The sequence below is a fragment of the Colletotrichum tamarilloi genome (genome assembly GCF_030869305.1).
Source record: "Colletotrichum tamarilloi strain Tom-12 chromosome Unknown Scaffold_17.1, whole genome shotgun sequence".
In the NCBI taxonomy this organism is placed as follows: domain Eukaryota; kingdom Fungi; phylum Ascomycota; class Sordariomycetes; order Glomerellales; family Glomerellaceae; genus Colletotrichum; species Colletotrichum tamarilloi.
In genome coordinates, this window is record NW_026849400.1 from 57068 (window position 1) to 82952 (window position 25885).

General features: G+C 54.8%; 10 protein-coding genes across 10 annotated transcripts; 6 read left to right on the forward strand and 4 right to left on the reverse strand.

Annotated features, from left to right (window-relative positions):
* Positions 1-1754: 1754 nt before the first annotated feature.
* On the forward strand, positions 1755-2848 carry CTAM01_06184 (tyrosine phosphatase; the record flags this gene model as incomplete). The annotated part of the gene is made up of 3 exons (XM_060522213.1): positions 1755-2141; positions 2273-2601; positions 2662-2848. The coding sequence occupies 3 exons, from the start codon at positions 1755-1757 to the stop codon at positions 2846-2848; spliced, it is 903 nt and encodes a 300-aa protein (XP_060382941.1).
* A 307-nt stretch (positions 2849-3155) lies between these two features.
* On the reverse strand, positions 3156-4361 carry CTAM01_06185 (uncharacterized protein; the record flags this gene model as incomplete). The annotated part of the gene is made up of 2 exons (XM_060522214.1): positions 3156-3701; positions 3942-4361. 2 exons carry the CDS (start codon positions 4359-4361, stop codon positions 3156-3158), a joined length of 966 nt encoding a protein of 321 aa, XP_060382942.1.
* A 933-nt stretch (positions 4362-5294) lies between these two features.
* CTAM01_06186 (response regulator receiver domain-containing protein) lies at positions 5295-8180 on the reverse strand (the record flags this gene model as incomplete). Its single annotated transcript, XM_060522215.1, has 2 exons — positions 5295-5486; positions 5547-8180. 2 exons carry the CDS (start codon positions 8178-8180, stop codon positions 5295-5297), a joined length of 2826 nt encoding a protein of 941 aa, XP_060382943.1.
* Positions 8181-10078: 1898 nt separating this feature from the next.
* CTAM01_06187 (coiled-coil domain-containing protein) lies at positions 10079-10806 on the forward strand (the record flags this gene model as incomplete). The annotated part of the gene is made up of 2 exons (XM_060522216.1): positions 10079-10253; positions 10364-10806. The coding sequence occupies 2 exons, from the start codon at positions 10079-10081 to the stop codon at positions 10804-10806; spliced, it is 618 nt and encodes a 205-aa protein (XP_060382944.1).
* A 1294-nt stretch (positions 10807-12100) lies between these two features.
* On the forward strand, positions 12101-13081 carry CTAM01_06188 (glycosyl hydrolase family 43; the record flags this gene model as incomplete). Its single annotated transcript, XM_060522217.1, has 1 exon — positions 12101-13081. The coding sequence occupies one exon, from the start codon at positions 12101-12103 to the stop codon at positions 13079-13081; it is 981 nt and encodes a 326-aa protein (XP_060382945.1).
* Positions 13082-13495: 414 nt separating this feature from the next.
* Positions 13496-16978, reverse strand: CTAM01_06189 (lipase; the record flags this gene model as incomplete). The annotated part of the gene is made up of 1 exon (XM_060522218.1): positions 13496-16978. The coding sequence occupies one exon, from the start codon at positions 16976-16978 to the stop codon at positions 13496-13498; it is 3483 nt and encodes a 1160-aa protein (XP_060382946.1).
* A 3821-nt stretch (positions 16979-20799) lies between these two features.
* CTAM01_06190 (acetyltransferase) lies at positions 20800-21396 on the forward strand (the record flags this gene model as incomplete). Its single annotated transcript, XM_060522219.1, has 2 exons — positions 20800-21080; positions 21153-21396. 2 exons carry the CDS (start codon positions 20800-20802, stop codon positions 21394-21396), a joined length of 525 nt encoding a protein of 174 aa, XP_060382947.1.
* Positions 21397-22866: 1470 nt separating this feature from the next.
* CTAM01_06191 (uncharacterized protein) lies at positions 22867-23186 on the forward strand (the record flags this gene model as incomplete). Its single annotated transcript, XM_060522220.1, has 2 exons — positions 22867-22925; positions 23057-23186. The coding sequence occupies 2 exons, from the start codon at positions 22867-22869 to the stop codon at positions 23184-23186; spliced, it is 189 nt and encodes a 62-aa protein (XP_060382948.1).
* A 12-nt stretch (positions 23187-23198) lies between these two features.
* On the forward strand, positions 23199-24678 carry CTAM01_06192 (uncharacterized protein; the record flags this gene model as incomplete). Its single annotated transcript, XM_060522221.1, has 5 exons — positions 23199-23330; positions 23387-23461; positions 23517-24265; positions 24322-24454; positions 24514-24678. 5 exons carry the CDS (start codon positions 23199-23201, stop codon positions 24676-24678), a joined length of 1254 nt encoding a protein of 417 aa, XP_060382949.1.
* A 194-nt stretch (positions 24679-24872) lies between these two features.
* Positions 24873-25736, reverse strand: CTAM01_06193 (2-deoxy-D-gluconate 3-dehydrogenase; the record flags this gene model as incomplete). The annotated part of the gene is made up of 2 exons (XM_060522222.1): positions 24873-25319; positions 25401-25736. The coding sequence occupies 2 exons, from the start codon at positions 25734-25736 to the stop codon at positions 24873-24875; spliced, it is 783 nt and encodes a 260-aa protein (XP_060382950.1).
* Positions 25737-25885: the final 149 nt, after the last annotated feature.

The following is a 25885-nucleotide window of genomic DNA, read 5'->3' on the forward strand; positions in this document are numbered from 1 at the left end:
TTGGTTTAGCGGAACGATGAGTTGAGGATGGGATGAGCGGTGGTTGGCTTCACCGGGGTAGGCTGGAAGGGAGAGGGGGGTCTTATTCAAATTAATGCTGCTGCGAACGAAGTTTTTTTTATCTGCTACGGGAACAGGCGTAGTGGTGAAAGCAACCTTGGCAGGTAATGATGACACCAACCTAAAGTCGAGCAAGGTGATTTAAGGTGGGCAGGGTCAGATGGAAGGGTAGCAGCGCCAGTTGGTTTAATCACACCACGAGGAGGGCGCTAGGGTGTGGGAAAGACACAAACAGGTTGATCGCCATCTTGCTTGTGTCAAACCGGTCGGATTCCCTCCAAGTCCCCCGACTCCCAGCGCGTCCTTGGTAGGAGAAAAAGAGGTCAAGAAAATCTGGGAAGATATGAGTTGGTCCCCTATGACGCAGCACGAGGCCTTTAGCGCGGACGACGAGCCAGTCAGGAACGCGACTACTCCTCTAGGTGGGAGGTTCGCGTAGTTTTGGTGCAGGGGCCCAGGGGGGGTGCTGTCATTGCTGTCATTGGATGTGGCCGTCTTCTTAGCCCTGAGAGGTTCCCGGTCTGCTCCTTGAGGTATTGTTCAGGTCAGGGCTTGAGGGCTCAAGGTCACTGGCTCATGGAGCTATCGACGGGCAGGTGTCAGTCAGAGCAGCTGCCGCAGCTTGGAAACTCTGCACGTTTGCTCTGCTGGCCTGCGTCAGGGGAAGGTGCATCGAGGACGTCAGACCTGTCAGGTACGAGATGAGATGCCTCTACTGTTTGGGACCAAGAAGGAGGAACTCGACCTCATTAACACGATGAGTTGACTAGGTATGCAGTAAGGTAAGGTGGGCATCATCGGCAGCATCTGAGCAGATTAGCAGTCTCACTTCAGCTGTGCCAGACAGTCACCTGGCCGTAGTAGCACAGCGCTTCCATGACACTGGTCGACTGGGCCCTCGGACGATGTGACATGACCCTACTATGTAATTTGACCTAGATTCTGATGTTTTGAGCACTTCCGACCCAAGTACTCCTCCCTGTTGTCGTTGCTCTTGGACGGCCCGAATCTGGCAGTGTTGGAAACAAACCTCGGACGGCACCTGCCTAATGATGACATTTGTGATCGATCTTTCATGTTTCTCATGTTGCTGACTGGCCATGTTTCTGAGCTTCTGATGAAGACTGCCCGCAAGACTGGGTGAACCGAAGCGCTGGGTTCCTACCAAGGTAGATCAATATACGGACACTCGGTACACCCAGTCGGGCCATTCTTCACCTCAGCAGGTACGAGAGTTAGACTCGGTGTTAGAAGCTATTTCCTGGCCTGTTCTACATGTTGCTCTTGCTTCTCCTCACCACATATCCACTTCCACATGCAGGATAAGGACGGAATTTGTTAGTCAGTTCTCGGTGAAGAGAGCAACCTGGATTAGTTGACCTTGACTTGATGCTGCTTTCCACTTACGCCCAAAGGCGCGCGCATGTTGGCCCAAAGGTGGGCAGGTCCGAGCCTACCCAACAACATGCCTCGGATGCCGCAATCCTCCCCCGCAGAGGCCACATCCGACGATGCCCATTGCCGCGGTGCACCCATCTACAGAATGCGAATACTCCGTACACACTACCATTAACCAGATCCAGTCCACAACCTTGTTGTTCATCTCATCCGTTCCACAGCGTAAACGTTGACCTCTCGCTCGTTGACTTCCCCTCCAACTCGTATAGCAACACGAGACAAGCAGAGACAACACAATGACGGAATCACGCCCCAAAGTCGACCTCCCCACGCCCCCCTTCCACCAGATCCCAGGTCTCCCCAACTTCCGCGACGCCGGCGGCTATCCCGTCGATGCCCTCCCGGCCGGCCGCATCGTCAAGCCCGGCATCCTCTTCCGCTCCGCCGAGCCCTCCCGCCTCACCGACGACGGCGTCGCCCGCCTCCAGAACCTCAACATCACCCACGTTTACGACCTCCGCTCCGCCATTGAGCTCGAGCGCCTCGCAAAGGCTGGCACGAGCTGCGACGTCCGCGAGTGGCCCGGCGCCACCCGCATCTTTGTCCCTGTCTTTCGGGACATGGACTACGGCCCCGAAGCTATCGCCTTACGGTACCGGAATTACTCTAGCAACGGGCCCGAGGTGAGTTTCTTCTTCTGCAAGCCACTCCTCCCCCTCTCACCATTTCCTACCTGTGCCGGTGGCCAAAAGGGGGGAACGGCTCGCCACTCTGTGAGATTATGTGTGAAATTCTTAAACAAACGTTTCCGTAGGGCTTCACAAAGGCCTACACCGACATCCTCCGCGCCGCTTCGGAGGCAGACCACCCCAACGACCCCTTCCACACCATCCTTTCTCACCTCGCCTCCACCGAACCCCCGACTCCGCTGCTCATCCACTGCACCGCTGGCAAGGACAGGACGGGAATCATCTGCGCCCTCATTCTCAGCCTCTGCGGCGTCTCGGACGAGGTCGTGGCCCACGAGTACAGCCTCACCGACATTGGTCTCCAGGATCGGAGGGAGGAGATTATTCAGCATCTTCTCGCTACCGAGGCCATGAAGGGGAACCCCGAGGGGGCTAGGCGCATGATTGGATCTCGGTATGTGCTTGCTCACCATCACTCAATCACCTACTGTACCTATTGCTAAACCCCGCTTAGGAAGGAAAACATGCTTGCAACGCTGGCTGCACTCCGCGAGGAGTACGGTTCAGTCGAGGCGTATGTCCAGAACAGATGTCGTCTCTCGCCAGACGACATCAGCCGTATCAGGTCAAACCTGGTAGTAAATGCTGATGACGGACGTAAAGTAGTCGACTGGGTCTCACATACAAAGTATTTGCTTTGATAGGAAAAAAAGGGCTTATTGGAAGGAATAAAATGCATTTCTTGCTGGGCTGGATTGAAGCTTCATCCTTTGAAGCGCGCCCCTCCGCTTGAGTCCGTCGTCATATAGGGTTACATGTATATAAGTACAGTTGATAGACACAGACGCTTTATCGTAAAGCGTCCACACGAGAACTGAGCCAACATGACTTCAGTTCATCTTCTGATTGGTTTTAGTGACTGTTTTTGAGCCGCTTCTCCTCCTCCAGCGTGCCGTCGCCGGGTGTGATGTAGTCGGCAATAGGCAGTAAGGCCTGGGTTGGACACGTTCAAGGCACCGATGTGGGAATTTTCGTCTCGCCCTTCCTGCGGTCATAGAAGGGGACACCGTATCTCCAGCCGACGCCTCCTCTGCTGCGGCCGTTCTTTCCGACGGTCTCGACATTCATCTCCTTGAATCTGAACTCGAAACGACCGGTATCAACACGCGTCGTCTCCTCCTCGACCTTTTCGAGACGCTTGCGCTCTCTCTCGACCAACCTGTCCTCCTGTGCTCTCGTCTCGGCGCGGAACTTGCGCGTCAGCTCAGCTCTGTCGCCGCCGTTGGCGGCCGCCCTCCTCATGTCAATGAGCTCCTTGTGCGGTGAGCGATCGTCAATCGAAAGCATGTTTCTATGGAAGGCCTTTGCGGCGTCTTCTCTATTGAATTGCCGCGACTCAGACACGGGCACGAAGAGTTGTTGCATCGTGAGCTTGTGGACGTGGATCTCATTCACGGGCTCGTGGGGCCTCTGGTCTCTTCCTGCGTCCGACAGGTAAGTCTGGGGAAGCATGTTCATGATGGCCTGGGCATAAGGTCGAGCTAGTGGTTTGCGCTGCGAAGAAGGTTCCTCAAGTCAGCAAAGACTGTATACGTCTGGAATGATGTGCGAAACATGAGTTGAGAATTTAAATAGTAGCAAATCAGAGAGGCTCGCAGTGCCAAGGTGTAACCATATGTTGCGTCTTCAAGACTAATCGAATTTTGGAAAGTTGATCATCATGATGCTGGGGTGGGTGGAGGACGAATCCACCGAAGGGGGGATTTGATGAATTAAATGAATGGTTATGCTTACCTCTGTTACCCACTGCTTCTCGATCTCCTTCATCCGCACCACGGCAGCGACGCGGCGAACATCGATACCCAGCTCCGCCGAGACGAGCTTCAGCGACTGCTTGGCCACCGTGACCCTCCGGTAGACCTCGTCCCTCAGCCTCTCGCTCAGCACGGGTTCGCTCCGGAAGAACGGGTTCATCGGGAACGGCTGGTCCCTGGAGCCGCCCAAGTAATAGACACCGTTCTCAGAGTCTCTCAGTTTGGCACCTCTACCAAGCTTGAAGAACTCGTGCATCCTGTGCTGCGCCTTGCTCCTTCTCGACTGGACCGGCGTCGTCGAAAAGGCGCATCGCGAGCCCGCATACGCGGCGGCGGACGCATCGCACCACTTGGTCGCGAGGACCAATGGCGACAATGACGAGCCCGCTCGTGCCGACATTGTGTGCAAAGCAAGAAAAAAAGAAAGGGGTATTATCTCGACGCAGAAGGTGCGCCGTGGATTGCACCGATTTTACGGCGAAGCAACCATTTGGGAGCTTGAGTAAAACGTGGGTGTGGTTGTTTTGTGAAGAAGGGAGACTTTTTAAAGCTCCGACCAATTTTTCTCTCGTTTTCTTAGGAGGACGCGCACGGACCACATCGCGGATAATTTGCCTTGCTCAATTGGCCTTGTGCCTCAGGACAGAACAGGACCGAAAACCGTCTCCCAAGCTCCGGACTCAGACCCACCTACCTACCGGTCTTCAACATCCGTCTTCCGGTTATCAGATAATCCCGTCTTGTCCCTCCCGTTGAGTACAATCGATAGAACTCAGATAGGGTGAACTCGGGTCTGGTCAGGCACCTCTCGTCATTTTCTTTACCGTGCAAAAGTCTCTAGAGATCACAATTGAGCCATATCCTTCACCTCAATACAGTATACCTACCAGGCCAAACATGAAGTCACGATCAATGCGTGTCATCTCAGCAAAATCCTCTATTATATGCGTTGCTGAATCCATTATGATTATTCTCTCATGCATACGCGCTCTATGGTATCATTCTGCGCGTCCCTCTTCGTATATTCTATGCGGGGCATCTCTTAAACCGAACCGTTGCGTCCATGCAACCAAACGACGAGTAGACTTGGACAAAATGCAGGTCCCTTGCAACAGAGATGAGCACCAAGCCTGCTATAATCATACCTAAGAGCGGAGTCCGTCTGTTGCCGTCATGTTCATTAAGCCAAGTCTCATGAGAGACCATTGGGAAAACAAGACTCATTAAAGGCTCGCAGTACCACCAATACTGTGGCCTTCAGCAAAAAGTGTGGCGAAAGCCGTTGTCGCATAACCACTGTTCCCTGCTAACGCTTCTGGGCGTTATTGCATTTCTATGCTGGCACCGAAGTCATCGACAATCGATTCTTCTTTGCTTTCGTCTTCAATGCGGCCGATTTCTTGGCTTCAGCCTCGTCATTCTGCTGAGAAAAGTCTTTCCATCTCCTCCAGCCATCAAAATCAATGAGTGCTTGCATGCAACCCCATTCCATGACCTTCCTCTCTAGCCAAACGAAGTTCACGGGCTATAGTTATCACGTTAGTATGGTGGACTAGTAGGCATTGAAGTGTAGATGAGTACTAACCTTCGTAAGGAAATCGTTACAGCCAGCCGCCAAGGCCTCGTGCCTGTCGCTTTGGAGGGAGCTGGCAGTAAGGGCCACGATAATCACCGGACTTTTGAAGAGCTCCATATTGGTCAACTTGTCCTTCTCCTCGGGCTCGCCATTCGGGGCTTCAGGTGCGCTACCTGCCGACGAAGAGAAGACACCAATCGAGTTGACTCTCTCCAATCTGCGGATCTCCCGAGTGGCTTCCAATCCGCTCATGATGGGCAGTTGAATGTCCATCAGGACAAGATGGAAACCTCCGGTCCTCCACATGGTGACGGCATCTCGGCCATTGACCGCCGTTTTCCACCTAACCTTCAGACGCTTGACGAAAGCCTCAAGCAGCTTGAGGTTGATCGGGTTGTCCTCTACGATCAACACGTTGATAGGCGGTACACCGCCATTCAATATGCCAGCGGGCAGAGTTGGATGATCTACCGTTTTCTTCTTTTTAGGCCGAGAACTTGCTGGCCTAGGAGAAGCAATCCTGGGCGGGGGAGTCGCAACTCTCGCAGGCTGTACTTCCGGAGCGGGCGGTGTCGGAAGCGGTGGAGCAGCCGGTTGGGCGTTGGATTGCTCCGAAGTGTTCGACTGCGTCCGAGAAGGCGGTAGGCGTGGGTGGAATGAGTGGGTGGGATGTGCGGCAGCAGCAGCTGCGGCCGCCATGGATTGTGCATTGACTTGGTTCAGTATCGTAGGTGAGGAGGTATGGGTTCTCCCAAGACGAGGGCGTTCTGGGCGTTCCCTGTAAGCACGAGACCTCGTGCCTCCCGGCGAGGGTATTGGCGGTACTTGGCCTGTACCGAGAATTGCGATCGAGTGTTGAGTATGCGCAGTGAGGGCATGCGCTGGATGAACTGGATGGGCAGGATGCGCGGGATGTGTTGCAGGGACGGTGACAGGAGCTACAACCGGCACTGGTGAATTTGGTGACGGCAGAGCAGCCGCATTTGCAACCGGAGGGAAATATCCCTCGCCAGCTTCGGATGGCCGGCCTTCGTCGTTGTAGTAAATTGTTGTAGCATGAGTTGGGGCGCGCGGTGATGGCCTCGGTGTGCGCCGGGCTGGGATATCAATCACCAGAGCCTCTTCGACATTCTGACCACCAGGGAAGTATGCATCGAGTGTACGGCCCACGGGCTCCTCGGGGCCAAGCATACGATCTTGTCTCTGCTCTCGCGGGCATATCCGTAGTGTGAGATCGGGGGAATCGAAATGCCTGCCCAACGAGTTGGCGTACTTTCGTAAAATCATGTCGCGCACGTCATCGACCAGGTCGTCCTCGTTGACAGTGATGAGTGTGGCAGAAGCACCGGGGCGCCTAACCCAGACCTTGCGGGTGACCATGTTTGCGATGTTGGGGAGCAAAGAATCGGCGCTGGCTGGCCTAGCTTCGTTTTCGACACGTCCTTCGAGCAGATTTCGAATCAGAGTGGTTTGACGATTAGGTATAAGACTTTGTCGTCGGGGAGGCGCCTCTGGGCGGGAGGACAAGGGCGAACTCGGTAGGATGGCGGTTGCGAGAGGCGTCGGGGTGCCGAGGGCATGGCTGAGGGGATCGTGTTGATCGTCGTTGAGGTCCTCGGCAGAGACCGCCTGAAGGGTAACGGTGGGAGCTGCGCCAAATTTTGGCGGTAGTGGCTGGTGCGAGTGATCCGACTGCGATAGATGAAGTCTCTGTTTTGGGTCGTCAAATCCGGGTGGGGTTTGGTCCTCGTGGATGCTTGGGAGGTTGTTGAGGGTAGTGGGAGCTGCGGTAGGAGGAGTGGTTGTGGTTGCGGTTGTGGTTGTTGCGGCTGGGCGTAGATCGTTGCTGGCAGTCAGTTCGCTAGCTAAGCGTCCTTGAGACGCGGCGGGCGGCATTGGGGCCAGCGAGTCACGGTCGAGGTCGAGGTCGGGGTGTGGCTTGTGAGCGTCCTGATCGTCCCCAGTCCCGGTCGAGTTGTCTCTGACCTTGTTGCTGGCGCTGGCGCTGGCGCTGGCGCTGCTTGCGGGTCTTTGATCGTTGTTGGTACCCGTAGTAGCTGTGACTATGGGATTCTCTTCCCTTACTAAAACCTCGTCGCTGCTGAGAGGTGCATCATGAAAGTTATTTTCTTCATCACCATGACTGTCGTGATTGATTTGGGGCTCGTGGCGTTGTTTTTGTTGGTGGTCCAATAGATGGGACTTGCTTGAGGACGACGACTGTGGCGGGAGCTGCCCTTCCTCACTGTCGGCTTCACCCTCTGCAGCCCCAGCAGCGGAACCCTCAGCCGTAATTGCCTTCAATTTCGGCTGCAGCAAGTGGTCGCCATGGCTGCTGCCGGGGGGTTGTAGTGTGGTGGACTGTGGCTGTGTCTGAAGGTGATGGTGTGGCTCGTGTGGAGTCGGCGAGCGCGAGGGCAAGGGCGAGATTGGCGTGTGAGGCGGGTGCTGGGAGCTTGCTCTGGACCTTGGAGCCGAAGCGGATGCAACGGCCGAGGATTGCCGTGTGAGACTCGTCCCATCAGTTGCCTGGGAGTTGTGAGCATCGCCGGTGCTCTTGTTGGAAGCTAGAGATGGGGCAGCCGAATTCCTCCGTGAGAACTTTGCCCGGAGACGAGCTCTGATATCCCCAGCAGTACCCATGGGTATGGGAGGGTCACATTCAGCGTGCGAATGGGAGCGAGGCTTTTTTTTCTTCCTTTGGGACGGGACGGTACGGTGTACGACGGTACGTTGCTCAAATGAAATTCGGTGTGGTATCGTGTCTTGCGCGTCTTGTCGCGTGGTCGCCGCCGTTGCCGTGGACGTGATGGCAGCCGTGTGCCGATGGACTTTTGTTCCGGCGGGTCGTCGTTTCCTTGGATGATGGATCAAGTGGACTGAGGTTGAGACACGCCGAGAGGAGGAGGAACGGATGGGACGGGTGGCATGAGAGGTGGGTGAATAAGTGGTATCAGGTGCCTCGTACTGTAGCCTCTCTGACTGCGGCGAAGAAGAGGAAGAGGATGAGGGGGGAAGGGCGATTCTTCCAACGTAGATGGACACGGTGAAATACGGTATGATACGGTGAGGTGAGTTGACAAAAGTGGAATGTAAGTGTGGTAAGTACAGAGTATTAAAGGGGGATGACGGGCACCTGGGGAATTGAGAGGCAAGACAAGACAAGAAAGAAGATGTGATAAATGAGTGAGTGAGATGGGCCTAGGATATCCCAAAAAGGAAGACCGGGCAAAATCTCAGAATGAAAAGACAGAGAGGAATGAGAGGGTAATGGGGTTGAAAACTTGAGATACCCAACTCAGTACTCAGAGACAAGAGGCAGAGACTAAACGGGAAAAAGAAAGACGATGCAACAGAAAACAAGTAGAAATGGTGCAAGATGCCTAGCTTTGCCGTCCACTAAGTCAATGCGAATGGATGTGAACCACCAGATCAAGTCCAGTCAAGCACCAGTGGGCTGGCTGGCTGTCATATCCCGGGGTCGCGCTGGGTTGTAACTTGTAGAGGGAGACTCGAGAGACAGAGACACAAAATCACAGACAACACAGAACATCCAGATATGCCTTGACAGCCCAATATTACCATTCATTCGTAGAGAGAAAAAGGGCAAACGACGCGTGGGATGGGATACCCATGCGGCTACCACGCCTTGCAAAGTGCAAGCCCACATGAATGGTCCATGGATCCGTAGACCATCCGTAAAAAGGCACCTAACCGGCTTCAATGTCCGGCTCAAATCCTGCTTTTTCCCTCCTTTGTATCTCATTTCCCGTTAACAGCCAACGTTTTTCTCGCCTTCCCCCCTATTAATTGGCCGTATTGCTCTCTGCGCCGGGCCACGTCGATGTGCCTCCGCCCCACCCCCAATAAACAGCCAATTGGCCTGCTTTGAGCAGCCCGACCCTCCCGTCCAAGGTACCTTACTCAAGTGCTCCATACCTCAGTATTGTCACTTATGGAGGATATGGACATCGAAAAAAGCGGACAATTCCACTAAACGTCCTATTAATTCCTTGTGCAAGGACAAGAGCCTGAGGATATCCTCGTTCCCCAGCCACAAACTAAGCTCCCCAGTACCGTGCCCTTCCATCGAGATCTTGCACCCGCCTGGCCCGAAACCAAGGATATATCGGCTGGTAGGCAAAACGTCGATCTTCGACAAGGTGTTCTGCAAGTCGTGGATCCAGTGCTTTCGTGGGGTTCTGCAAGTTATCAAATCGTACGAGTGCATTTTGTCCTGCAGTCATATTATCCGAAAAGATGTACATCTGGATTTGCGTTCGCACCCAGGAGGGACTTCCTTACTTGAGGTACACAAGTACCCTGTCCCTACCTTTGTCGCGACCCACATTTTAAACAGTGACATCTTTCATTGCTGAAGGTAATTGTAACCAGACACGAACATCTACAGTCTCGTCTAATCCACTTTGGTGCCTTCATCTACGGAACTCAACTAAAGCCAGGTTTCCTCATATCGTATCTGTGATATTATACGCCTACCATTTATACTTGATTCCGAAAGCACCTGGCCTGAAGTGAAGATGCCCTCCTTCACAGAGCCTGAGCATCAGTCGCAAAGTCTGCCCTTCGAGAAGCCGACGCCACGTCCACCCAGGTCGCCAACAGTAGCCAAGAATATCCGGTCTCGAAACCGTCGTCGAGAGTATCTAGAGAGACATCCAAAGTACTTTTCTGACGCTGAGCACGAGCTGGCAGGTCCGTCTCTCCGCATACCCTTTCTTCCTTTTTTCTTGAGCGGTCTTGGTGACTTGGGCATGCGGGATTTGGTTTCACTTCACTATCAACTTAGCTAATGTTCTTTCCAGACCCCCTACTATATGACAGCTTGGTTCGCAAATTCCAGACACCAGCCGAGCGTGAGGTCGAAGGCAAGGCCAAGGGCTACTCTGGAGTTCTAGAGAGCTCCCTGCTCAGGGGCGAGGCTCGTCTTGCCGACTTGAAATCATCAACTGATGACACTACAACGTCGGAGCCCGCGAGAGATTTCACAACTGAAGTCGATCTTTCCAAAACAAAGACAAAGGAAGAGGGCCTTCAGAGATGGCATGAGTTTCTCACGGAACGTTTTGTCCGAGGCCACGACGAGGATTTCGATTACAGTCTGATCGACGACAACGAAGACTACGACGTCATGGAGAGACGTGATGCCGAGGAAGCCTGGTTCGATGAAGAGGATCCCGAGTGGGCCAGCGATGCAGACGAGGGAGCCCAAACCACACGGGGCCAAACCGGCATTCAGGACTTCTGAACAGCTGCTGCGCGGCTGGTTGAGCCGAACCAGCACTGTCGGCTGTCTGCGAATCAAAGAAAGGACCAAGAGAAGACTGGAACACATGATGGCGAGCCAAAGCGCAGTCATCATTGGCGGTTCTGCATTCAAGCTCCCTTACGAGCCGCACCACTGCCACTGCGCTTCTGAAACTTAGGCTATATCGCCGTGCCTTGATGAATGCTAAGGTGCGGCTGACCCTTATTTTCAGCAGTCGGGCGTGAGAGGGAGAACAATATCGATGATCAAGCTTTGGACCCAAAGAGAACGCACCTTCGTGTCCTCACTTTAGGCTTCCAGACCTTTCCATCCCACGATGCTAAGCAACCCGTTCGGCCTCCACGAACCTTGCTGACGCCGTGGAGGAAGGTCCATAGGCGAGCGGACCGCAACACTGCCTAATTACAAGTTCATTGAGCCACCTTTGGCTCAGTGGTGCAAGCGACGGCGTATCGTAGCCATGGAGTCACAAAGACTACCAATAAGCTACCGACGGGGTTCGAATCCTACGCTGCCTTGTGATTTCGGCGGTAAAGCTTGGGTAGCGCGGGGTCTCATCCTGAAAGGGGCGAGATTGAGCGTCCAACATTATTTTCTTGCATTTTTTGGTATCTATTTACTATCCGAATCAAGTCTCAATCGAAATCAAAATATGATAGAAATTATGTTAGACGCTCAAAAGAAGTGCCTTACGCCGTCAATATGACTTCACCAGGACCAGCATGGCACACAAGAGATTGGTTTTGCATCTCCCAAGAAAGTCCACGGTAGGCCCACCGCAGCATCATGCACCTGTATTGGATTGCAACTGTCACCAGTGTCCAGGTTCAGTCCTCCAACTCGTGGTGCGGGTGGGGGGTGTGCCCAGGATGGGGTAAACCGGGAAAATGCGCTGGGTAAATTCAAAGGCCGCTGGCTAGTCGTCCCGTGTTCCACTCTACCGGGCCAACATCACCACTTTCACATTCATCCAGACGCCTGAACCCTTTTGACGGTGGAGAATACTCGAGGGCAGCTATTTGGCATATAAATGATCACCTCCCAAGGCTTTTCTTTTGCGCCCCATCGGTCTCTGCAGAATATCCTTGATCGTCTTTGTCTTATTGCAAGTAGGCAATCTGCAACATCGTCCTATCCTATTCTTCAAGACACCCAAAGTGGCATGCTTGGTTTCCCCATTTGACCCCAATTTCACCAACAACCACCTTCAACCCCCGCATTCTCTCCCCCGCACTCCCACTTTCTCCCCTCCCCCATCCCACATACATTCACAATGGCGCCCCTCATCAACCACCTCTACACGGCCGACCCTTCAGCCCACGTCTTCAATGGCAAAGTCTACATCTACCCATCTCACGACCGCGAGACCGACATCAAGTTCAACGATAATGGAGACCAATATGACATGGCCGACTACCACGTCTTCAGCACATCATCGCTGGATCCCCTCGAGCCCGTCGTCGACCACGGCGTCGTTCTGAAGACCGAAGACGTACCCTGGGTCTCGAAGCAGCTCTGGGCTCCCGACGCCGCCTACAAGGACGGCAAATACTACCTCTACTTCCCCGCCCGCGACAAGCAGGACGTCTTCCGCATCGGCGTCGCCGTCTCGGATAAGCCCGAGGGCCCCTTCACCCCGGACCCGGAACCCATCAAGGGCAGCTACAGCATTGACCCGGCCAGCTTCGTCGACGACGACGGCCAGGGCTACCTCTACTTTGGTGGTCTCTGGGGCGGCCAGCTGCAGTGCTACCAAAAAGGCCACGAAGTGTTCGAGAAGCAGTGGCTCGGCGCCCAGGAGCCCAGCGGCGAGGGCGTCTACGCGCTCGGCCCGCGCGTGGCCAAGCTGACGGGCGACATGCACCAGTTCGACGGCGAGGTCCAAGAGATTCAGATCCTCGCGCCCGAGACGGGGAAGCCCATCCTCGCCGACGACCACGACCGCCGCTTCTTCGAGGCCGCGTGGCTGCACAAGAGGGACGGGCTGTACTACTTTTCCTACTCGACCGGCGACACGCACTACCTCTGCTACGCCACCAGCGAGAGCCCTCTGGGCCCTTTTACGTACGGGGGACGGATCCTCGAGCCCGTGCTGGGGTGGACGACGCACCACTCCATTGTCGAGTTCAAGGGCCAGTGGTGGCTCTTCCACCACGACTGCGAGCTGAGCAAGGGCGTGGATCACCTGCGGTCTGTTAAGGTCAAGGAGATCTTTTATGACAAGGACGGCAAGATTGTGACGGAAAAGCCGTAGGGGCACGGGCGATGACCGAACTGAAGAACATTCAGAAGAATAAGTAAATAAATCTTGCGTCACTTTGTATCAATAATAAATTTTGGGATACACCTCTGTATTCACAGATGTTCTGAGTTGGTTTCATCTATATCCTCATCATCTCTTCACAACCTAGACTCTTTCCCTCGACTTCCTTTCCCAGATTCTTCCGTCCCAAACTTTGCATGTCTTCTTTACATGACCAGGCTAAAATGGTGACTCAACATTTGAAGAAATTGTATAATTATCTCACACTCGGGGATGTATGGGGTATATAAGGGTGAATCGGACCATATGTCCGCGACAAAGGAAAATAAAAAGGGGCGTGTTGTGTTCATGTTTGTGTGATTTTCCTCTCGCCCGTAGAAAAGAAATCCCCCCTCATACTGCTTCTCAACTTTCAACAACTCCGAACCGCAGCTTATTCAACGCCTCTTCATACTTGGCCGGGCTGTGGTCAATCAACATGCTCGTCCCGAACCGCACCTCTCTGAAGCGCGACTCGACGTCCCTAACGTACTTGAGCACGATCCGCTGCGCAGGCCGGCCGATAGACTCCTCGTCAGAAACCAGAAAAGCGTCGCGCCTCAGCACACGCTGACTCTCGACGATGAACACCTCGCCGGGAGGCAGCAGCTTCAGGCTCATCATGCTGGAGCGAAGCGTCGTCAGCGCCGATATGCTCCATTTATCCTCGTCGGCGCCGGCGGCCAGGGAGGAGGAGGAGCGAGAGCCGCTGTTGGTGTACCACTTCTCCGCCAGTCCGGACTGGAAAGCCTGCCATATCCGCTGCTTGACCTCGACTTTTGCCTCGTGGTTGTCGCTCTTGAAGGCGAGGGCGACGGCCTGGAAGTCGTGCAGGACGCCGAGGGAGAGGAAGGGGACGAGGTCGCAGCCGTGGACGACGCTGGTGACGAGACCGCGCGTGGCTTTGCGGAGGGCGGGGGACATTGTCCCGGGAGGGCCATAGGCGTAGACATGAATGGGACGGCCCGAGGGGAGGCAGACGTGCGTAGTGTCGGCGTCGAGGAGGCGTCCGTCGCCGAGGAGCCGGCGGTGCGGATCCGAGGTCGTGACGAAGCCCGTGCCCGACGGTGAGGGCTCAGCGAGCATGGTACCCAGCAGCGCCGTGACGCCGCCGCCGAGCGAGTGGCCGCACAGGACGAGGCCGTAGTCGCTAAACTCGTCGAGGGCCTCCTTGAGGGTGTAGAGGACGCGCCCGTCGCCGCCGTAGAGGAGGCGGCGGGCGGAGGCGTGGATGCCCTTGTGAACCTTGTAGGACTTGCCGCGCCAGTAGAGGTTGTCGTAGTCGCAGGCCATGTCAGCCAGGACGTCCTCGAAGCCGAGGGTGCCGCGGCACGCGAGGACGACGGCTTTGGATTCGTGGTCGAGAGATATGTAGTGGACCAAGGGGACGCCGGTGCCGGTCGAGCCGGTGGTGTCGGATCCGCCCTGGGCGTCGACGAAGGAGGCGAGGAGGATGCTTGTGGACTCGGATTCCGTGTGGTGCGCAAAGGAGCGGATCTCGTGATGTGTGTCGTCTAACGCTTTGATCAGGGGCATGTCCTTGGAGATGCCCATGAATTTGAGAAAGTTGGACCCGTACGACGCGGAAGAGAAACGCATGTACCGCGTAATGTTTCGGAGCAGGTGGAATGCCGGGAAAACACCATCCACTGTGCCTGCCCGCCTCAAGGTGTCGATGGCTTCGGAGTCGGTGTATGCGCTCTTCTGATAGTACGATGACAAAACCAGAGACGTCTGGGAGCCGGTGTTGGCGATGCTGTAGAGACTCGGTGTGTTGACGTGGGAACGCGCTCTCCTGGACTTCATCGGCGATGGTGGCTTCTGATCGTTCATGTCCTTCTCTGACCGCGACTTGGGGATGCTGGGCTGGCCCATGCCGTCACGGCGAGTGTACCCCGGAGACTGGGGTCGATATCCGTCGACGGCGTGGAAGGAGTAGGTATCCGTCTGTGACACAATAGAGTCTCGACGTCGCTCGTGCACAGAGATGTAACTGGCTCGCGAAGAGCTGCGAGGCACAGGTGAGGGGTTCTCATAGGCCCGGCCTCTTGAGCTAGAGGCAGCAGTCGGGCCCATGGCCCGAGTCTGGGATGAACGGTTGGGCTGAGTAGAGGTACGTGTTGTTCCATCTCTTGTAGAAGTCTTTGCCGGCTGCTTGGGCTTCCGGGTGGGCTGCGAACTGCCGGTGCCGGTGCCGGTTCCGTCTCGATGGAAGAGGTTGGAGATGTTTGAGCTGGTACCCCTTTTCAAGGCTTGCCTGATGCCTCCCTTTTTCTCGGTTGTGGGCTTCTCTGATGGTTTGCTACTTGACAAGGACTCGCCTTTGGTTCTCTTGGGCTTGGCGGCTTCGGCGTGCGAGGAGACGGCACTCTCCTGACGTGCCCGCACTGGCAGGGGGCCTAGAGGCGCGCGCTGTCGCTTTTGGTTTGGCGCGTTTTCGGGACTCTGCTTGGGCGTTGGGATCTGAGAGACTCGACTGCCGGGTGAAGTCGAGGGAAAACCAGGACCAACCTTTGCTCGACGAGGGGTCGGGTTGGATGTCGCATCTGACCTCGGAATAGTGGCCGGGGCAGACGTCAGCGCCTTCTTGGGTGGTACGGGTGGCGGTTCGTCCTTTTCGTCATTTCGACCGTATCCATCCGACTCCTCGGTGTCGTCTAGTGATTCCACTTTTCCAGAGTTGTCTTCTGCCTCCTCGAAGCCTTGGATTGTTGTGTTTCGATGTTTGCTCTTGTCGACTCTGTAGACGACCCGGTAAGTCGGGACGTCTTGATGCCTCACCAACTGCTCCTTTGGACCCTCTGAAGATGAAAGAACTTCTCGCTCGACGACCTCGACGCCTGGAGGCGGTGTCAAAGTTGGGGGCTCAGGTCCCGTGAAATCCACAGTAATCATCTTCCTCGTCAAGGTCGTTGTCGAGATGGACACGCTTGTATCTGCAGGCATAGACCGCATGATCTGATTCTTCAGGCGAATTTCTGGCAGGTCGTAGTCGTCTTCGTCTTCGCTGGTTTCTCGCTCGCCATGTCGTTCGATAGTCGCTAGTATACCAGGACTCGGTTGATCTCCAGGGATGGAAACCAAAATATCAGGACCTTTGCTTTTGTAGCGGCCTTTGTGCACACCGTACAGGCTGTTTTCGTGAATGTCGACCCGCTCCCCGTCGTTGAGTACAACGACATCCCAAACGATCTCATCGTGGCCCAGTCGTCTTGTCTCTTCGTCGAGGAAACGTCGACATTTGCGCTGCAGGTAGGCCAACGCGCACAAGCCCATGACCAGATCTACAACACCCACACGCTCACCCTCCACACCAGTCGCAGGATTCTGAAACTCGCGGCGAATTAAAGTGATGATGCTCGCAATGGCACGTGAAGAGTCGGTCGAGCCAAAGAATTGGTCGAGAGACGAGAGAAGAAGCTGAGATATCTCTGAAGCGACGGAAATGGTGGTACTCGTCATCTGAAAGCCGGTCGTAGTCCAGAAAACGATTTGCGACATGGCACTATGCAAGTGCTCCAAGCTCCTCTCCAGGACAGTTTCTGCATCTTCTCTGCCCAGGTCGCTGTTGGAACGTACGAGCATATCTCTCCCAGACCTGCTTAGAATTCCCTCGAGTATGCCCCTGCTAAGCTCCAGACTGGATAGAGTGGTGAACTTGGCAGCATCGAAGCCGTACGAGCTGATAAGGGTGCCAACACGGATCGCTAAACATGTTGAGCGAGTGGCAAGACTGACGGCCTTGGCTATAGGACTCGGTAGCACAGTTCGTCCTTGGTGAGAGTCGAGAGGGACATGGATGAGGTCGTGAGAGTGTTCGTCCCCGTCCCAGTCGTCGTCCGGATCCATGATCTCTGATGGGCGTGTCGGGGCTGATGCCAGTGACGGTCAGAAAGCGGGCGCTCGCATGCGCAGGAGGCACGGGTCATTAAGTGACATACAACGTGGAGTTGGGATAAGGTTCCGGACGTTAAACTCGAAGTGATGCGGGATGTGCAGAAACCATGTTATACTCGAGACCTTGGCCGAGCTCGGTTCCAAGATGGGATGTCGAACGTACACTTAGGGGGATAGAGAAGGGGTAGGGAAGCAGGGAATGAAACGTTTAGAGACGCAGAGAAGGTACAAGCTCGTGAGAAGAATCAAAAGAGGGAAGAAGCACAACTAATAGAACTAAGGGTAAGGGAGTAGGACGAGACGAGGTGGTGAAGAAAGGGGGAAATATAGGCGTGCTACCAGCGGTGGCAACATTCAAGCACCTTCAGCGGTAGGAGGATCCGAGCAGCAGCGTTCAGAAGTATGAGAGGCGTATACTGCGTAGGCTGTGGAACGACCGGAACAGAGTAGACTTGACAGAAGACAAGCATCAATGTACTACCTCGGCCTGGCCTGTCGACATCTGTACCGAAAGTCCCGTCCCGAGTGTAACGGGTGTGGCGATGCCGTGGTTTCCTGTGCTTTCCTGATGACGACAGTCTGGAACGAGGCCGTGAGAAGGGAACAGTACTGTGTATGTAGAGAGAGGTGCGAACCCGCGATTCTGGGAGCACTTTTGTTTGGTACGGTTAGGTATGGAGTAGTGTACAGTAAGTGGGTGAGTGGCACCGCGTAAGGTGGTTTTTAGGGTGTCGAGGATGCGCGGTGGAATGGAATCAGTTGGGGTGTTCTAGCCCAATGTAAGCTCAGGCAAAGAGTGACCGGGTTGACGTGTTGAGCCGCTGTGCCAGGGCTCCAATAGGAGTAAGTGGGACGTTGAGCATCTGCAAGAGTACTTCCTACATAAGGTACACTATGTACTCGGCAGGCTGCGGGCTGTATCCGTACGGATGGGTAGCAAGTATCCGTAGGTGTGGCAGCCATTGGCAGCATGGGTAGCATGTGATTCTGGTGTTAATTTGTGGGGGATGTTCATGCGCGCGACGGCGATGGCGACGGCGTGAGGAAGGATGGGACGGGATGGCATGGCAAGGCCCTGACTTCTGTGGGTGGGCGCGTTTCTCCATCCCGGGGTACTGTGGTCTGTGACTGTGAGTGCCTCTCTCTCTCTCTCTCTCTCTCTCTCTCTATCTCTCTCCCACAAGTCTCGGGGTAATACACCACCTACCTAGGTAGAGGAGGCAAAGTGCCTGTCTGTATGGAGAAATAACATGCCATCTTGTCTGGCCGACTGGCATGGCGCTAATTGGTAGCGTCTGGGGTGGGATGGGATGAGACGGGATGAGATGAGATGATGGGGATGAAGATGGGGGATTTGCCCGAGCCGATGAAAGTCGAGACTAGTGTTGGGGGCTAGATACACATCGCATAGCTAAGATGGTAGCGGGGATGGTGATTTGAATCGGTCATGCTTACCGGCTTAGTATGGCGATGGACGCTTCAGACTGTTTGGATGTGTACATGAGGCTTCTGGTGGTTGGGTCAACACTAGCTGCGTATCTACATTCGGAAGAAATCAGACGGCGAGAGAGGTAAGTTACTGTAAAAGTACGCATCAAAGTGTTCCTCAGCAAGCAGGTAAATCCGAAGACGTTCCTTACCATAAAGTAAGGTGTCTATCCTCCTCCACAACTCTACGATATGCCCCGAAGGAATCACAATCCAAGGCAAAATGAGTCCGCCTTGTAGTGAGGTAAGTAGTTGGTGCTTTATTGAATACTCGAGACTTCTTTACTTTTGTACCAGTCCAAGGTGAGGGAGGTAGCACGGGGTAGCTGATGGCTGCCACCACAATGTGAGGTTCGTTATCAGCAGGTGCACGTCTCACTTGTAGCGTCTCATTCTCGCTTGGCATCCAACCGATAAGCTTGTAGCTGCGAGGTTGCCCGTCATCCAAGTCTGACCTGACGTGAGTGGTCTAAAGTACTCAGCAACTGGAGTGTCTACCTACTGTTAGGTAAGGTGGTAAGGTACCAAGGGGACTTGGAGGGACATTGCCGTGTTTGCACATGCACTTGTCTTTGGGAAGACCAGCTGAGACCATGACATTCCAGACGGGAGGAATGCTGAGGTGATGGGTACATGTACTTTGACTTGTATACCTTCAGGTATGTAAGAGGCAAACAGGGTCAGTGATGCCTCCGTCGTAGTGGGAGGCGGTTCAGGCGGTTGAGGCGCATCCTTCCAATTATCGTCAGTAGGAACGGTCTTTTCCCCCTTTTCACCTTTGCCCGCACTTACAGATATAGCTACCTACCTTACGGATACTCTATTGTAGATGTGCATCTCGGTGTGGCTTGACTCCTGAGTATTTTTTACATCTGTGCGGCACGATTGAGTTTACGACTTCTCAGTGGCTTCTTGAACCATTGCCACGACTGCCTAAGCAGTACATAGCCTTGCTACCTTATCTATCCGTACATCATGGGCGATATCATGCTGTCCATGGAATATGTAGAGCCGCAGACTGCAGCTTCCAACCCGTGCCTCGGCCGGCGGCTGGCCCCGATGGTTGGGACGGACATGCGCCGGGTACCTTGCTGCCTCGGCGATCGACAGGCCCAAAGGTGGGAAGATGTGATGTGATGTGATGCAGGCATCCGGATGAGTGGGAACATGATGGCGTCGAGTCTCTCGAGATGGTCGATGGTTGACTTGCCTTTAAGAGCCAAGTAAGCCTGCCGATGTCTAAGGACTTCTCAAGTTCTCCGACTCTTCAAATTCTCGGGTTGGACTCTCTCAAAGTGGCTTCCCGTATACTATGAATAGCTACACGCAGAAAAGCCTAGAGATCGTCCCGTGCAGGCGGATACGGGCCTGGGAACCGCACGTCAGCTTACCTTAATTAGGGGCCAGCTCCTTTCCCGCAACCAATGAGATGGCACATTTTGATGGAATGCAGAGGCGGAGCAACAGCTCAAGGTCCACGCCTCGACTCGTTCCCGGGACCTGGACTGGACACCCTACATTGAAAATAATTAGATCTGCTCCCAAACTCCAGACACTATCTATGGTTCTTCAAGCAGTCTTGACGAGGACGGATGGATGGGAGGCCGTGTTGATGACTAGAAGGGGCTGAGAGTGAGCACAATGTAACATCCGCCTACCTTACGGAGTGTACAATAGTGAGATGTGCTCCGCACGTAGGTATGAGTGAACCCCTGATGGGTACAATGTGAACGACGTGGGTGCAGATCTGCGATGCCTTGCTTGCTGCTGCTACCTCGCTGCCCTGGCACCCTGGGCCCTGAAACCCTGTCCTGGTTGACGCGGGTATTCGTACCTTGCGCAGTAGGGTGTTTACTTGCCGCAAGTTGCCCACTCCGACCGACGGATAAGGAAGGGCAACTCTGCAAACATCGCGCCTACATCAATAACCTACCTACGGCAGTGCTTCCTCACTTTCTCTCGCTCTCTACCACTGACGCTGTCTCTCTTTTCTCCATCGCACCCTCCCTCCGACATCTTCACCGCTTCGCTCTCCATTTTGCCTCCTCACCGCATCGCATCCTCTGCAGCTCTTCCCCCAACGAAAGCTTCGCCAGCCAATCGACTAAAGCGCCTCTGTCTGCCGTTCCATCGTAGCGTACCTTAGCGACAGCTCAATCCGACCCGTCCCCAGCCAGTCGATCCAATCTTTGTCGAGCCTTCGTCGGCCAAGAAGCTCCGAGAGATCTATCCCGACCGAACAGCTCCTATACCGTAGTTGCAATCGTATCGTAATCGCAGTCGCAATGGCTGAAGCCGGACTCTTCACCGACGACCTCGTCTCCCCCACCGTCGCCGCTGCTCTTCCCGAGGGCTACATTGTGCGTGCTCTTCGTCAATCCGATTACAACACAGGTTTCCTCGACTGCCTGCGTGTCTTGACCACCGTTGGTGAGATTGGCGAGGCCCAATTCGCGGAACGCTACCAATGGCTGTCCAAGAGTGACGGATACTACATTCTCGTCATTGAGGACACAAATACCAAGACCGTTGTCGGAACCGGCGCCTTGATCGTCGAGCGCAAGTTGTCAGTTTGAGCCGCTCGTAATTGGGCATGCCACAAAAGAATCCTACTGACCTTTGCTCTTCCTCCGTACAGCATCCATAACCTTGGTCTCGTCGGCCACATCGAAGACATTGCCGTTGCAAAGGATCAGCAGGGCAAGAAGCTCGGCTTGCGCATCATCCAGGCTCTAGATTTCATCGCAGCCAGGGTTGGTTGCTACAAGAGCATCCTTGACTGTAGCGAGGCCAACGAGGGCTTCTACGTCAAGTGCGGCTTCAGGAGAGCCGGGCTCGAGATGGCCCACTACTACGAGGGAGACAAGAGTAAGGCCCAGTAGCCTTTTGTTTTTTCCGCCTCACGACTCGCCTTTTGGCTGTCGTCCCGTCCCATATCAGACCGCCTGATCGGTCCGGGCCCGGGGTCGGCTCCGTTCGTTTTTGTACTACAGGCTCGAATTGCATCAGTGAGCTGCTGATGTTGAGTACTAGGACAGAAGCTCTAGATGCTAGAGACACCAGATGCTAGATCAGACGAGCGCCAAGCTCGTTTCCGAAGAGACAAGAAGAACGACGTAATGAAGAATAGAAACCCATCAACCACCTGCATCCTTCTTCCTTAAGTCCCTGCGACCCATTTCAGGTCCGTCTAGTATTGTTTGACCAACCTCGAAACTTGACGTGTCCGGGCACATCTGCCAGTCCCAATACTTGACTCGAATCTAGACAGCTCTTAACTCACTGCTCGCACACGCCGCACTTGCTGCTGGTGGCTTGTGTCCATCTCCTTGTTGTTCTGTCGCCAGGCCAACGAGTTCTTGTCCGGCCGCAGTGAGGGTCGCACTGCACCACTGTGTCTACAATGACCACCTTCAGATCACTGCTCATTTGCGTGCGCACCCGAGTGGCTGGCACCCGTGACATACTTTGGCCCTTCTCAAAGCGCCACCATGGGGGAGCCTGTCTGCGGCGCCAGAAGCTTACGGCATGGAAAGGGTCTAGCTGTCTTGCCCGTGGCAGGCCGGTCGGATCGTCAGCCATTGAATCGCGGATCGTCGAGAAGCTGCCCCCCGCGTTTCACATGCTTTGACTGAAATCGGTTTGGTTTCTCTGGCGTCTGGTCACTCGCATTCTCCAATTTAAGCAGTGTGTGACAGGTTAGGTGTCCTTCTCTCGCTGCTCCTGCGATGAAGGCTTTGTTTAGTCTGCAGTGGCGCGGGGAGGTGACAAAGGATTATGGCAATCGAGTAAAGTGAGTGAGACCGGATCCAGGTTGTGGCCAAGCCGTACGACCTCCGGCCATCTCCGTCATCGTTGCGGCAAGACCGCATACACGGAGGCCCGCCCTGGCTTCTTCCGCACTTCATCGGAGCTTCCCCCTTCCAAACAATCAGGCGCACCGCAATGTGAGGCAGCTCGGGCAAAACATCAGAGTCAGGGCCATCACATTGGGTGCCTCGTACGCCTCACAGATCCTTCACATGCGTGGCCAAAGCGCTTCTTTCGTCGCAAATGGCTGACGGGAGCTGACCATGGCGCCGTCGTATAAGACGGCCGGCCACCATGTCCCCTTTTTTCCCCCCCTCTGGCGTGCAGTCGCAAGCGTCTCACGATCGGACAACGGATATCCCCAACTACCACTACCAAAGTCCGAAGCAAAAGCACCACGGAACTATATCATAAGTCTGCAAGTCCAACCCTGAGAACTCCGAGCGCGCGTCGTCATTGGATCCATTTGGCGTCTGCAGATCCAGGGTACTTTTATATCATATATAAATTAGCTTCTGTACCGTTGCACTCTGTCTCTCACAATGATCGAGGACCTGCATTCTGCCATTGTTCGCGTGCGAATCGCTTCACTTCAGTCAGAGTAAGTCACCACTGCATTACTATTCTCCTTTAAAACCACATTGCGCTTCAAGGGTGTGTGAATGCAAATCTTATTTCTGTTGCATTGAATTAGCCTGCCGGATGATGAAAATATACTGATACCGAAAGCAGAGTCTTGAGCAGAACATCCAGCCGAGAAGTTGTTCGCCGCCGAAGCAGCAGCAAAGTAAAGCCAGTACACGTTGCCAAGGGCCGACTGCCATTGTTCACGAAGCAGAGATCCGTTCGGGTCGTCTCCTAAAAATCTTACATCATGTCGCCGCACAAGCTTCCGGAGCAGGAGGATGGCAAGCGGCAGTGGGTGATGGGCACTGAAGCCTTTGAGAGGACCATGCCTCATCACCAGGGTATCAAGGCCCTCTGGGAGACCAAGTGGAAGTTTCCGGTACGCGAGAAAACATGAATCTTTGACGGGGTAGCATGCTGACTGGCACAATATAGTGCACCAAGAGTGTGTATCCCTTCCACGATGGACAGTATGAGGACTTTGAGCCCATTTTCGAACACTTAATCAAGGTTAGCTGCTTTTGTAGAGAGGCAGTGGAGAGAGAAGCGACTGACAATACGCAAGAACAACATCAATGACGGAAACTCCACCGCTTACACGGAGGCTTTCTTCCCCATCGCCGAGTCGCTGACCTCCAAGGGGGACGAGGCGATCATGGCCGGTAACAAGAAGGAAGCAAGCGACCTATACCTCAGAGCCTGCACGGTCTACCGAATCGCCCGGTTCCCCTACATCACGGCCTACCCCGAGATTAGTTGCCAGGTCAAGTGGAAGGCGTGGGAAGCTCAAAAGCGCGCATACATGAAGGCGGCGCAATCCTGGGATTGCCCCATTGACGAGATCGACATCCCGCACGCCCACGCCAAGGGCGGGGACTGGAAGTCCATCCCAGCATACGTGAGAGTGCCCCCGGGCGCGTCGCAGAGCAAGCCCAGCCCCGTCGTGATCCTGATGACGGGTCTTGACGGGTACCGCCCCGACAACACCGTCCGCTCCGACGAGTTTCTCGCCCGCGGGTGGGGAAGCGTCATTGTCGAGATCCCCGGCACGGCCGACTGCCCCGCCGATTCAGCCGATCCTGAGAGTCCCGACCGGCTGTGGAGTAGCGTGCTCGACTGGATTGCGGCGGACGGCCGGTTCGACACGAGCCGGGTCATGGTCTGGGGTCTCAGTTCGGGAGGGTACTATGCCATTCGCATCGCGCATACCCACCGCGAGCGCTTGATCGGGTCGATTGCGCAGGGTGCTGGGTGCCATTACTTCTTTGACCCCGAGTGGCTGGAGAAGGCCGATGGTCACGAGTATCCATTCCTGTGAGTGAAGTCTGTCCAGGGCTGCTTGGAGATCATGTCGCTAATGCAACTTGCAGTTTGACGCCCGCCATGGCCATGAAGCATGGTTACAAGTCCGTGGAGGAATACAAGGCGGGCGTGCAGAAGAAGTTTTCGCTGTTGGAGACTGGTATCATTGAGAAGCCCTCGACGCGGCTGCTGTTGATTAACGTAAGTTCAACGGCTCTGTTTTTTCTCGCATGGGCGAAGTGACTGACAAGCCGATGTAGGGTACTCTGGACGGATTGATGCCTATAGAGGACTCTATGATGCTGTTCGAGTATGGCACGCCCAAGGAGGCCAGGTTCTTTCCGGGGGCATTACATATGGGATACCCCATGGCCAACGGGTCGGTGTACCCATGGATGGAGAGCGTCATGTCTAGCAAGATCTAGGCTTGGTTGTTGTAATGAAGTATCCATGTTAGCTGTAGTAATGTAGTATGGCTCATGAGATTTGGTGTACTCGTTTCGTGACGATGTCCCTGCAACGTAACTTTGAATAGTCGTTCTTTCTCATTATTTTCGTCTAAATTTCTGCCGGTGAAGCACTTCTCTCCCGGATTCTGTCGTCTCCCAAAACCCTTTCTTTACCGACCCATCCAGCCACCATCAACAACCAAAACATGCCCACTCACATACCCACTCGCCCGACTCGCAAGGTACACCGACGTGCCCTTGAAATCCTCAGGCGTACCCCAACGTCCCGCGGGGATTCTCGCGCTGATGCTAGCGAGGCGCTCCTTATCGTTCAACAGCGCCGTGTTCATCTCCGTCTCAATGTACCCCGGCGCGATGGCGTTGACGGTGATGCCCTTGGCCGTCCACTCGTTGGCGAAGGACTTTGTCAGCTGGCCGACGGCGCCCTTGGACGCGGCGTAGGCGGGCACGGTGAAGCCGCCTTGGAAGGTGAGGAGGGAGGCGTAGTTGATGACGGAGCCTTTGCGGCCGGTTGTCGGGTGCGGGGCGAGGTTGAGCATGTGGGCTCCTACGTCGCGGGTGATTGTGAAGACGGAGGTGAGGTTGACTTGCATGACCTGTTTTGGAGTGTGTCAGTTCAACATTCTTCACTATGCTCGGTACGCGTCTCTATGTAGTAAGTAGTAGCAAAAACTCACGGCGTTAAAGTCCTCATCGGGGAACTTCTCACACGGATGCCTCTTTTGGATACCCGCGCAGTTGACGAGAATGCGAATCTCGTGGCCGTCCTTGAGGACCTTGGGCACCAGCGCGGCGACGCTCTCCTGCGAGCTGAGGTCGGCCGTGTAGATTGTGGCCTTGCGGCCGAGCTTCTCGATGGCCTGCTTTGTGGACTGGGAGGACTCGTCGCGCTGGACGAGGAGGATGTCTGCGCCGGCCTCGGCGAGGCCTACGGCTACGGCGGCGCCGATGCCGCGGGTGCCGCCTGTTACGAGGGCTGTTTGGCCTTCGAGGGAGAAGAAGGAGGAGGCCATTTTGGGGGCAGTTGTGTGTGTAATAATGAGAGAGAAGAGGTGATAGACAGATAGATAGAGACTGTGTGAGTGTGTGAGGTTGTGTCTTGCGGTGGAAGGGTATCACGAAAGTAAGGAGAAGCTACGGGAAGATGAACAGCTTGGGAAGA